Source organism: Anomalospiza imberbis, chromosome 3 (genome assembly GCF_031753505.1).
Source record: "Anomalospiza imberbis isolate Cuckoo-Finch-1a 21T00152 chromosome 3, ASM3175350v1, whole genome shotgun sequence".
In the NCBI taxonomy this organism is placed as follows: domain Eukaryota; kingdom Metazoa; phylum Chordata; class Aves; order Passeriformes; family Viduidae; genus Anomalospiza; species Anomalospiza imberbis.
The window spans coordinates 95750077-95763851 of NC_089683.1; the positions used below are offsets into that span (position 1 = coordinate 95750077).

A 13775-nucleotide genomic window follows, 5' to 3' on the forward strand; every position below is an offset into this window, starting at 1 on the left:
TCTGTTTCATGTTTTCAACATCCCAGAAAATATATTACGTCCTCTCATGCTGAAACCTTTTCAAAAATAACTGTAACACTAAAAAGTAGTTTGAAGACCAAGAACTAGATCCCCTAGTAATTAAGGTGTGGCACACTCAGGAGGTTTGAACTCAAGCCTGTATGCAGAAGAGTGCAAAAAACAGGCTTGTTAAACATCCCTACTCCCTAGCAGATAGACTAGGGCACATTTCCTGAGCAGGAGAAGGAAGGTGTGAGAAACAGAACACCAGCACAACAGCAAGATGCAGATACCACAATCATACTGCACCAAAGTAATTGCATAGCCAATGTAATCACAAACTTAAAATGAAAATATATGTGACAGCATTTTTTTTAAGGTGGCTGATGTATAATTTTTGGGGGGACAGAAGATTAATGAAACCAACTGAGTCCTACAGTTTTGCATACATTTTCTACCTCACCAAAAGCAGAACTACTTTACAGTCAAATAAACATCTTCCACAATACTAAGCAATGAAACATTTCCATTTCAGTTAAAAAGATTTGAGCATTATGTACATGGACTTTTATAATTTCTTTGCTTCTCATACTGGAAAACACACTGACCTCTTCTCTCCCAGCCAAAAACAAACTAAAAAAGAAAGGCACAAAAAGTGCAGTAATGCTCATGTGGAACACTTGTCTCACAACATTTTTTTGGGGACAACCCCCCAAATATACATGTATATTGATTTAGAAATTATTAACATGTATAGAATATATTCATATGTATTGTGGGCATTAGCAAACATACATGAAAACAGAGAGCCAAAAATGATAAAATATTTATTTGCTAACAGTCCACTCACAACCCAATGGATTGCCTTGCACACCCCACTCTGGAGACCACTGATCCAGAAGACTGGGCATGACCAAAACCCCCAGTAGAGCCTTTTGGTCATCTCCCTACTTGATTGAGAACAGGCTTTTTGAGGTTTTAGGCTGACATATATAAGTACATAGGAGCTGAGTATACAAAATCAAATAGTAGAAAGTAGACAGAAACAGAAAACAAAAAGTCAAACAACTCCTTTTTGTCAATACTGGAAACAGCATTCAAACACCACAACAGATTCTAACCTCAAATCAGTACATTGAAGAACAAATATAAGAAATTAACTATGAGGTAGTCATAATATTTATGTGGTAGAGTAGCTTTTCAAAAACTGAAAAGTGAGGCTTGCATTTCAGTCTACCATTCATCTCCTAAAGTTCTCACAGTTACGTCATGCCTACTCCCTAAAGCAGTCCCATGAGAACAGAAAGAATTTCTAAGGCAGCTATGTACAGCTCTACAGGAGCAAGGGAAGATAAATTTGGCATTAAGCAGTTTTCTGAGGAAACAAAAAACCAAAACTTCAGTTCAAAAAGTAAGGTCACATTCAGGAAAGCATAGTATTTAACGTATTTTTGCTGTGCTGGTAGTTTCAGATCCACTCAGAACGTTCTTTGCCAGAGGAGTCTGTCTATAAAATAGGATTTCAAGCAGTAACTTTGTGAAATCACCACCCTTATTCCCTTCTGGACCCAGACTCTTATTTTCCAAAGTAAAAACTGAAATACCATTCACTAACCATGGGTTTTGTATGTAACAATAGTTTATACAATAGTTCAACAACACTTTTTACAAGTGTTTTTAAAAATAGCATGATCATTCAAAGGCAAAAGGAAGATATAAAATATTCAGGAATAAACCTAAATTGAACATTTGTGCTTAGTTACACTAGGCCCTCCAAATTTTAGTGCATAATCTGGTATAAAATAACTCTCAGTGCCAGTAACAGTTTCAGATCCACTGCATTTTGATCTTTTAAACCCTCCATGCACTTTTCATTCCTAAAAGCCTAGGAAATACTAAGGAACTCATGTAACAGATGTACATAAAGGCAATGCCCCACTTGAAATTATTTGACTGTGTAAAATAACTGAAAAGAATGGTTTGCTATTTCAGAGTGGTTAAGGTGTTTTTCAAAATGGACTTATTTAGTTTCATACTTCCTAGCCACCACTTCACTACTACTTTTCTTTCAAACACAATTCTGTAATACAGAAATTACAGAATTTTCTTTGATATCCAGTGTCAGATTTTGCTATAATAAACATCAGAGAAACACGTAATTAAACACAACTATTTGTTATTTAATTGTTTGGGTCACACTATATGTACTGATTCAGACATTGGTACACTGCAGTTCTAGACAACTTGTTGATTTTATTCTGTTTATTCTAATTATTTAGTCCAGTCTACATCCTATCATATTTTTAATAGTTTTTTTCTCAAAGTCCTCTTCCATTACCAGCCTTGCCTATAGCAAGACACAAAACCACACACATTAGGCTGGGCATTACTACTTTGTTGAGAAATTAATTACCTTATTTTTGGTATGAGATGTGATACTGCATCTATACTCCTGTTCACATTACTTTTTGCTCCTAGAAAGCACTATTCTATTCATTTATTACCCTGACTGCTGTCACCCTTAGATTCTCACTGCAGCAGGACTGTTTGCTCTATTGTTTCTATGAAACAATTCCAAGTTGGATGAGGTTTTTTCCTCCCTATTTACCTTTCTTCAAGTGTACTGGCTGTATTTTTAGATAGTGGAACTTAATTATTCTTTTTTTATTATTATTAACTCAGAGAAAATTGAATGCAAGCTTACATAAGGGAAGAAGACAACTTGTTTCACTATTCATGAACAATAGTTACACTGGCTCTTCCCTATAGAAGCAACTGAGCAGGTATGCTCTTACCTAATGTATTTAAGCTTGAAAAATCACTGACTTGTGTAGGCAAGTACAGTGCTTCCACTTGACAATATCAACTTGGATAGTGAGCATCAGGCTACAAAACTGAGTTTGCAAATTCACAGCATTATCTTACAGCCATACAGGGGTATGTGTATGCAATGCTTTTGCAGACAGAAAAACAAAGGCTGCATGGAAAATGGCTAAAAATGCTGGAATTGAGAGATCCTTCATCAGTTCTCTTCTCAATTTGCTTACCTGACCTCCAGCAGCAACTACAGTTGCCAAAGCACAGTTGATTTCTACAGCAGGGAGTCCAAATTAAGGCAACCTCTGATCTTGACAAAGACCAGAAGTATAAAAACCTAAGTTTGTCTTGACACTCAAATATTGCTTTAATTTTGGGAGTCAAGTCTGAATCTAAAAATACTTCCAACATTTCTCAGAATTGTGTCAGTGAGGTGAAATATTTCATGGAGTAAAAGAAAGCAGCTTTTTTCAGTAGGCAGCATCCACACAGAGAAGTATGGTACTGATTTCCAGTTACTTATTTTTGGCAACACTGTGTTTCAAGTAAGTCACAAAGGACCCAACTAAAACAATATTGCCAGACTTTTAAAATATCATAGAACTTTCAAGGATTTGAAAACCTGGGAGAAGATAAACTTGGGCAGTAGTCTAGCAGGAACAGAGCCTAAGGAGTTAATAAAAACTGAATATTGTTTTCACAAAGGCTTTTTGAAAAAGACTTGAGACATTTTTATAGCCAGAAACAATTAGGGAATACTTGTTTCAGCATTTCTTCCAAACTAGAATGTGACTGTATATTTAAGATAAAATTGCGATATGGAAGAGTCTGCTAAAAGCACTTTTTTTTTGTTTGTGCATTTTGTTTGTCACCCAGTGTCACACTAACAACTCTGCATCTCATTCTAAAGCACATTATACTGTGAGATAAGATGAAAAAGACAGTTTTTTGTTTCCCCAAGGGGGAAGTACTTCTGTTAAAAGCATCTTTTTACAATACCATTCTTTCTGAATTACCAATAACGCAAACCAAAGAATTAGATACTGTACTCTAAAATTTAATATTTTTTCAATTCTTATTCATATCCTGTAGACATCCCCATGTGTAACAGGGGAAAGTATGCTAAATGCTTAAACCTACTTAAGAATCCCAAAGATTGAGCATTTTTGTCCTTCAATCAGTATGCTGTCAGGTCAGGCTCACACATTCAGCAATGTAAGTTCTCCTGCAGTTTTCATTATTCTAACAAAACTCAGGTTTGGTTCATCAGGCAAATAGTAAGAAGCTAGCTTGAATAAAGGACTGGGTTTGCAGTCCAAGAGAGCTATAATAACATAACCTTACTTTAAATTCTTCACTTGGATTGCAGTTTCTTCAAGAGTGAACTGTAAATAGTAGTGAGCAGCATAAAGTACGCTGGAATGCAGAAAGAACGTGAAGAGTTAAAAAGAAAACTAAACACTCACATCTTTCTGTGTCAAGTGAGACTTGAAATTTGTAGAACTGCATCACAATCAAGCAAGAAAGGAGGTTTTAAAAAAGTCTTTCTGAAGGAAAAATTGTTTGCAACGGGGACATACAGCAAGGGCTTTGTTAAATTTCTGGTGAACCTCATAGCAGTAGGATTTATGCACTGGGTATGCGATAATGCCACAGGAGCATTTTTCAGACAACTCACCTTTAAGATTGTTCTCTTTCTGGTATGCAACTAGCAGTGGCCAGCAATAGTGAGGTCTGAGTGGCAAGCCTTCCTCCTTCATCATCTTCATCACAGCAATGGCCAAGGCTGAAAACATTTACCAAATAATTAAACAGTGACCAAGTACTCTAAATGAGCACAGGTAAAATAAGTAAAAAAGCAGAGTACCTGGTCTATTGGCCTGCAAAGCGCAACGCAAGATAAATGGTAATGGTGCCGAGTGCATCTTTGCTTCTTTTAACTCGTTACAGAATTGCTTCAGCTTGCTCACAGGCTGCAAACATTTTCAAAAATTAATTAAAGGTATTTATCAATTTCTCAAACTCTTAAGAATGTCCAATTCTTCTAATGTTTGTAAAACAGATATTACACAAGCCAAACAGGATTCCTTTGTGAATTTCAATTTACTATACAAGTTGATACAAAATAATAAAATGCTTCTTTTTTTCTTGAAGAACTGTGCAACAACTCACTACTTTCAATCTTCACAGTTGCATTAAACTAAATAAATATACTGTTATTGTTAAATTAAGAAAAAAGGTATTACTATTCTGCTTACCAGATCTCTGTTTACACAATGTTGCAAGAAGAAGCTACCTTGGTCCACATCTTCACGCGATAAATGACTCAAAGACTTCAAGATGCTGAAGCTGATATCTTCAAAGCCATGAGTTATCAGGGTCAAACACAGGTTCATTACATCTAGCAATTGAAAAACAGAGAACAACAATATTAATATATTAACAAAGTGCACACAACTTTTTCACCTTAAGCTACTAAAATTAGTGAATGCTAGAAAAGTAAATGTTTTACAAGTACCATCAACATACTTTTAAACAAGATTCACAACCCAAATCTGAGACTACCTTTTCCAGAATTATTTATATTTATCAATGAAATTCACTTTTCTCATAAGAAGACTAGGCCAAAAATTACAGAAGTATCACCACTGCAGCATGACAGAAGGGTAAGGAAAAAACCTCATTTCTAGACATGTTAAAAAAAAGAAAAACATGAAGTATAATTAACAGTTATCAATCAGATTAAACATCCTGGGATCCAGAAGCAACTTTAAAGGTAGGTAATAAAAAAATGTACTCTGTATTTAGTACCCCTTTTTTATGGCAGTCTTGAAGAGCTCTCATAAAAAGGAATCTTAACAGTGGTGTTAGAAGAACGGACTCCACACTTGCTGCTTTCTTATAAAAGCTTAATGCATTTTAGAAATCTTTTTTTAAATGACAGATTAGTTTTGGTATGCAAATTATTAAAGCTGTTTCATATTTAGATTTTATAAAATGCAATCTAAACCAAACAAACACACAAATTAATCCACAAACTAATGGCAAAAATATTCCTTTCCCTCAGTATTCAAGACAAAACTAAAAAATTACCTATTTTTGGAAAAAGAAGGAAAAAACCAACAAGAACAAAAACAAACAAACCAAAAAACAAAACAAAATGAGAAAAAGAGGAAAAAAGAGCTCTCTCTCCACCCTGCTGTGGAAACCAAGGACATACCTGGAATTAATTCCCTTTCAAATCTTATGCGTCCTTTAATATCCTCGATGTGCTGCGGATATCCAGCTTTGGCAAGGCTAAAAATCACCTGCATCAAAATCCTGTCCATAACATACCCTTCAGTATTCTCAACCTGCTCTAGAGTCTGCAAAACCAAAACAAATTTAAATTGAATCAACTCCAAAGTGACTCAAACCACAATACTTTTAAAATTGAAACAAAAACATAAAAACATGGGTTTTTCTCTTTTTTAAAGTCCACAGATTTAGATAATGGAACATGGTAGAGAAAAAAATATTCAAGAAGTATTAAGAGAGACTCAAACAGTTTAGACTGTGAAAAGAAAAAGGGACACCTAAAAATGATGTAACATATAGTTTCTTTCTAATATCTAATAACATATGAAAACACCAGAGGTATTCTTATTGTGAGATGACTTTCAAAAGAAGTTACTTTGAAAAGGGAAGGAAGACTAAGCAGATATTTTGTCACTGTTTGGAAGAATGTTGGTTAATGAGTATTTGTTTAAGTCACAGAAGAAAATTATGTTCCCAATAGCCTCTTCCTTGATTTCGTCCACTACATCTGATTAAACTGCTGATACAACTTCAGAAAATTGGTTTGATCTTTTCTCATTGTTTCATGGGTATTTCTTTGATTTAAAAAAAAGTAAGAGAATAGTTGAAAACAATCAGCTACACAAAGGGCTGTAAGGAAGCTACACCTTACAAATACCTAAGTTGTTAATATGAATTCTCAAAAAAAAATTCATTTTTACTGGAAAGATCCTGTCATTTCAATGGACAAAGATGGCTGAATGGGAACAGCATAGCCAAGGTTTACTTCTTATTTTCATAAATAAATACACAGCTATCCCACATGCGCTGCCTTTAAAAAAACCCTAAATTATTAAATCGCTCACTGACAAATCTATCTTCCCAGAGTGAAATGCCACTATCAAAACACAAGTATTTTTCTGAAATTGTGACATTGCTTTCAGTTAACCAACTATTCAATTGCAATAAATAAATTTGTTAATTACTTCCAAGTAATAGGAAACCAATTATAAAATTCTTTCTTATTCCTCCTGACCAGAGAGAAACCATTCCAAAGTTATACTGAACAAAAGATCAAACAAGTTGTATTTAAATTCAAATTTCCAATACCTTTTTGATGCCATCAGCATCACCCTTTTCAGCATACATGTTCAGCAGTGATAAATAGGTGTCTGGACCTGGTTCAACACCAGCCATCCTCATCACTGATAGAATGTTTTCTGCACTTTCCATATCTCTGAAAGAGTTCAAAGCAAGACCCTCAGTAGATTTAATCATAATGATGTTTATTGCGACTCCTACATTTCCTCACTAAATTAATTAGAATTGGAAACAAAGACTGCAACAAGCTTAGAGAAACTTATTTTAACTAAGCAAATCCTGAAAGGTGAAAGTGCAAATCTTTTTAATAATTGTATTACTTAAAATAGACTTTCAACTTTAACAGATTATAAAGTTCAGAACTAAATGCAGCAAATTTCTTCTCAAACACTACAAAAGTACAGTAATTTATCTTGAAATACAAGATTTTCAGACACGAGAAAAAAATCTACTTCCTTTGTTAAATAGCTTTTTTGCTTCATAAATGTAGAGACAGTCTTCTACACATTATTATTCAAAACCATCATACTATTTTGCAGCATGTAATTTTTTCTGTACAGTATCACTTTATATTTTAGTAAAGCTAACAGTAAACAAAAGGAATAAAAGGTACTAAACATTACCCTGATCTTGCATGTCCTTTCACAAGACTACTGAATACTGCCTCAGTGATGGGGAGATCTTTGCTCTTCATAAATCCAAGAATCTTACTGAAAAAAAAAAAAAAAAATTATTTGCCACTTTGGAACATGCAGACACTAAGGGGGGGCTGGGGATTTTTTCTTTTTATCTTCCTTTTACTTATTTCTCATGCCCTTCAATCACACTGTTACAGCTTAACCTTGCTAAAATAGTTAGAGATATCCAGCAAGCCCTGTGTAACAACCAGAATTATTACTATTTGCTCCTTAGCCCACTTTATTCTCAAATGCCTTTCTCAGTAGCCATTTTCTTACAAAGGCAGTAAGCCTTCATAACCTCACACTTTTTCAAAAACAAAAGTTATTTCTAAGCCATGTGAATACAACTTGAACAAACTGGTCTATCACTTATTTTTATTTTGTGTAGGTTTTGGCAGTCTCTAGGAAATTGCCCTTCATCGCTTGGTTAAAATATACTTATATAAAACCCCTCTTTGCTTTGCTCAGTTTCTGTGAATTACACAGAAATCAGTTTTAACATCAGTGGCAGGGAATACGAGAAATAAATTCTGTGGAAATTCCTTTCAACATAGATGCAAAAGAATACCTTGCTCCTTCAATGTCACCCTCATTGCAATAAGCAGCAATCAACCTTTGGTATGTAACCTACAGAAAACAAAATGGGGAAGTTAATTATTCCCATTCAAGAAATGGAGACTACTATTAGGAATGAAGATCCTTTAAAAAGGTACCTACTCGATTGGGCTGCACATTAGCTTCCTCCATCCTGGCCAAGAATTCTGTCGGAGAAAACTTGTGCTCATTCTGAAGATAGACTTTAAGCAAAGCATTGTAATGGCTTGTATCATACACAGCACCTAAGGAAATAGTTCAACCACAGTCAGTGTAGATTCTCTAAATTCAACATAGTTTCATAGCTTTCGCAGGTAATTCATTTTATGTCAATTTTATTCTGTATGAACTTAGGAGACAGCTTCCTTTCATTCACCTTTGAAGTATCAGACTTATTTAACAGCTCACTTGTTTATAAAAGGCTAAAACAAAATGAGCACAGTGACAGCAATGTTCATGTGCATGCTATTCTACAGTTTCTACAGCTGTATTTATTTTACAGATTCAGCAATGTTACTATCAAAAAGCATCCACCTATGCATTATCTATACATAAGTTATTCACAATAAAAATATCATCTGATAAAAAAGCTGGTAGCACTAGGAATACTCAGCCCAGCAGATATAAAAGCAACATCTAACAGAAAAGTAAACTCAATAATGAAAATCAAGCAGAAGTCCAACTTAAGCATCTTAAAAAATCTTTAGATTTTAGAATTTTAGATTAACACCCCTAGATGTCACTATAACCCCCAGAATTAGAAACAGGTCTCTCACCTGAATAATAAAATCCACTGTTCATTCAGTAATAAGTACAACCTGTTATAACCTAACATTTAAGCATCTTTAAAATACATTACCTCTCATTACAAAGACAGTAACTAAAGCACAGCGCTGTTCTTGCAAGAAGGACTAACAGACACAACATACCAAGTTCCTTCATCTTGTCCCATATCATATGGGCCAGTTCTGTTCTTTCAGGTGACAATACCTCTGGTAAGACAGCACCACAACTTTGTAACAAAAGCAAGGTATGGTTACTCCCTGGACACCCTGCAGATGGAACAAAACCACAAATTTCTTCATAAATAATTATGCATTCAATATTAGAAAGAAGATTTGAGATTGATCTACTGAAATATTTAAACATTTTCTATAAAATAGAATTTTCTCCAAGAGTGAAGATTTTAAATGAACAGGATACCAAAATTATTAAATAATGGCACTACTGTGCACTAACCTAAAAAGATTCATGACAGAACATGCCATTTAGTATAATAATGAGCTCAGCTGTGCAGAAATTGTTAGAAGACAACACATACTACCTAAACTTAGGTTATCTAATACTTTCAACTTCCCAACTCAAGATCCTGAGATAATTTCATCATAACAGGGACATAACTTTCTCATAAGTTTCTAAAATGTCAAAATACTTCATACCAATTCAAAATAATTCCACAACTGGTAGTCAGAGACATGTAAACTTCCATTTCCAGTTGTGCCTATGCTTAATACATAACAAATGAGAAAATTTACATCTAGAGAATAGTGAAGGAAACTGTAAGATTATCTGCCTTTTCTGACTTCAGTACCAGCCACAGAATGCCAAAAAGTTAACTATAAACTCTTCTCCTTCTTGCACTTCACTACTATTCCTGAGGCAAAGGCAGAACTGCAGAATCTATCACAGATGACGCAATCATCTGAAGACAATTATTTTTTCTATCCCATCCTTAGATGCAAACCCAGCAATTTCAAATAAAAATGAGAGTTTCTTTAGAAAGCAGCATGCTATCAAGTATGATTATCAATTCATAAATGACCAGCTTTTAAATCCCTGCACACAATTACTTCATGCGATGAAAATGCCAACACATCTTCAGTTTCATAGTACCTTGATAGGGAAAAGAAAATCAAAAACTTTTCGCAGTGTGAGCATGGAAAAATGCACAACGAGATCTACTGCAAACACCTTTTTCAGGTATTTTTTGTGTTGTAATTAGAAACGGAAACATAACACAAACAGGCAGAAATCAACACTAACTTTCCACACTTCTGCTAAGCTAGTTTCATTATCAATAAACAAGGACTACATTTTTTATATGGTAATATCTGCAATTTATTTTATAGCTAAATAATTTGTGAGGGTCTATGCTTTTATTTTTATATACAATTCCAAAGCCTAAGGAATACCCTGTAAGCATTTAAGAATTTTTTTGTTAGTATGACTTAGAAATTGTGGAACTAGTCAAGGTTCATGAAGAACTACCTGCAGAGAGATTTGGAGACACAAAATTCTTGCCAACACGCATTTGCAAATTACAGGTTTACATGGAAAAAACAAAGCAGTCAGAATCAGAAAGAATGTCCCAAGCAAAAAAGAAAAAACTACATTCAACAGAAAGAGCATGAATTGAAGGTTCAGTCTTCAAAAAAATGCAGAACTTTTAAAAGCACAATGCCAGCTAGACAAGCCTTTACAGTCCAGAGCAATACACAGAAAAGCTCAAAACTAAAGCAAAACAATACATGCTGCCATTGATAAATATTGGCAGTAGTACTTAGCAAGCATATTCTTTAAATACCTGCACTGACTCATCCTAACTGGTACCAAACCTCATCAATTGTGGCAGCTGGTTTGAAAAATACTAATGTAGTCCGTATATTTTAGCCAAAGAGGTATTGAATCTATCAGAACGGACAATGCATCAGCTATTTGGTTTTCTTTTATTAAAAAGAAATAAAGCTTTCTCGTCATGAATAAACACAGCTACCTGGGAACATGGAAACTTGTGGATCCACATTTCCCTGTTGTAGATCCACATTTTAAAACAAATGACATCTTAAGGACAGCATGGTTCATTACAGACACTTCAAAAATATACACTGCAAAGGAGACACGTATGATCCCTGCTCAGAGAACAAAATACAGTTACATGAGAAAAGTGCATTACCAGATTAAAAAATCGACAATGAGCAAGGCAACAAAACAAACCTTAAAAGTACACTTTTCTAAGACTTATAAATTCTTAAAGATTAAAAAAAAAAAAACTTGAAAAAGCTAACATGAGCATTCAAAGCAAAATAATATTTCTAAAGCATTTAAAGCCTGTCTATCAATATATACAGCAGATCAAACAACACTCAAAGACAAAATTCAGATCAGAACACTCAATTAATTTCCTTGGTTAAACAGCAGCCTGAAATTTAGCTTAATTCTGCTTTCACTGGAAGCAACTTACCCGCTTTGCTTATTTCCTGGAAGATTTTTAGTAGAAGACCTTTAGGGATGCGGCCAGTTTTTCTGACAGAGTTATCCACTTTATTTAATGCCCAGTCAAACTGCCAGGTCGGTCTGGTTCCAACTTGTGAAACTGGTTCTTCCTTAACACTTCCTTCCTCTTGAGGTGCAAGTGTAAAGAACCTTATTTGGCTCATAATGTTTCTGCTTGAACAGAAACAAACAAACAAAATAAAATTACATTTCTGTGAGTCATTTTGGATCTAGACTAATCACATAATGTCACAATGATAATGCACTGCTTGCTGATGAACAGTCTCAAAAACATTCCATTTTAAAATAAACAAACCAATATAAGTGATGTTTCAGTGTCTTTCCACTTAAGATGTCAAGTCATACATTTTCTTACAGTGCCACATTTCTCTGAAATTTTCAGTTAGTTTCAGCTCTTGAATTTAATGGTTCAAATAATATTCCCACAAAAGTAAAACTTTTAAGTCATCCAAGTGCTATAAAAGTCTATTGTCCCATTACAGCTACTCACTAAAGCTCTCACGAGGTTTTGAAAAATCTCAAGAACAGTCACAGACAGATCTTCCAGAACACAATAAATCAAGGCAGCAAATCATACCTTCCTCAATTAAAATGCACAAGAACTAATGCAGAGGTCAATGTGTTAGACAGCAATGCCTTTGAACACCAACAGGATCGTTCCACATTTTACAGAATTGACAGTCACCAGCAGGAAGCACCCACCCATTCTGCCATGTAAACCAGACATCAACAGCAGATTTGTTTAAACATTTATTTTCTCAAAATAAAATATAGCAACAAGAAACGTAATGAGAAAGTGTTCTTATTTTCAGCAAATGCAATAAAAAAGTTTGCCTCTTATTTTTTTAAAAGAACAAGTTAATATACATTAGAATAAAAAAATGGAATATGTGCCACACCAAGGTTATGAACAGCCTGTGCAGGTGAAATTATCATTACATACAAACATTTCAGGAATTCTGTTTTCAACTGTGCTTACAACTGCATAAAATAAACCAGATGATTCTCCTCCAGCAGCCTATACAAAAAAAAAAAAAAAAAAGGAATAATTCCTGGGTGGTAAAAAAAAAAAGATTCAGCAACTTCTGAAATTGCCCTCCCTCATCTCTGGCTCTTCAAACAACTCTTCAGCTACATTTTTGTAAGCTTTCTAGACTATTTAAAAAAAAACCCCAAAACCCCAAGTTTTTACTCCCTGCTGCTACAGGTGCTCCATTACTATAGAGTAATGGCTCCACATTTTGTGAAATGGCAGCCTAAAAGCCAGGACTGATGACATTCTCTACAAAATTTCCCGCCCCTGAAGCTTTTACACAGGTCTATCTGCTGGCTGCTTTCTCACTCAACAGTCATAGCTTAAGGCCCAAGGAAACAAGTCCAGTGGAGGAGAAAAGCTTGCTGGTGGCAATTCCATGGTTCAGAAGCACTGGCAGCAAGCTGCTGAATGGCAGAGAAATCATCACTGGGGTACAAAATACAGACTGGTGGTTTACCATCTGGTTGCCTCTTGTGAGCAGAAAGTAACCCAAAAGACCAACTTTTCCCTTGCTGTTTGAAATCCTGATTGTAACTCAGCAGGCCAAAAATTCTAGAAGTAGCCTGAAGCAGAATATCTTTCCTAATAGAGCCATGACAACAGTTTCATAGATGATACCTGATTTTTAAAAAATCCTTCAAAAATTAAGAACATCACTACTATTTGGCATTATCTTTTTCAAGAACACGATTTTTGCATCACCCTATCTTCTAAAGTTTCTTCATGAAGAATATTCCAGAGCCCAGCTAACTATCTGCATTGTATTTCACTAGGGAAAGGATAAGGAAGAAAGAATTGAAGAAGGGAAGAAAGACTGACAAAGAAGGACAGATCCCCTCCTTCAGTCTCAATTCCATTTCCTGATAGATGCAAGTTCCCACTAATCCCTTTGGGCTAGCTCTCACTTTATTCAGATCCCTCTGTGAGTTTATTTCACTCACTAACCGGAGCACAATACCAATTTATCCACTTCTACA

At 34.8% G+C, this 13775-nt stretch overlaps 1 protein-coding gene across 1 annotated transcript in view; it reads right to left on the minus strand.

Annotated features, from left to right (window-relative positions):
* LRPPRC (leucine rich pentatricopeptide repeat containing) overlaps window positions 1–11933 on the minus strand; it is a 53006-nt gene extending 41073 nt beyond the window's left edge. Inside the window, exons 1-10 of the mRNA XM_068185856.1 lie at window positions 11710–11933; window positions 9398–9520; window positions 8592–8713; window positions 8443–8501; window positions 7818–7904; window positions 7204–7330; window positions 6038–6182; window positions 5076–5218; window positions 4685–4790; window positions 4496–4603 (exon numbers count right to left, since the gene is read on the minus strand). Of these exons, the coding sequence (XP_068041957.1) occupies window positions 4496–4603; window positions 4685–4790; window positions 5076–5218; window positions 6038–6182; window positions 7204–7330; window positions 7818–7904; window positions 8443–8501; window positions 8592–8713; window positions 9398–9520; window positions 11710–11905 (1216 nt within the window). The 5' untranslated portion in view covers window positions 11906–11933. The remainder of the gene's footprint in view (window positions 1–4495; window positions 4604–4684; window positions 4791–5075; window positions 5219–6037; window positions 6183–7203; window positions 7331–7817; window positions 7905–8442; window positions 8502–8591; window positions 8714–9397; window positions 9521–11709) is intronic.
* Window positions 11934–13775: the final 1842 nt, after the last annotated feature.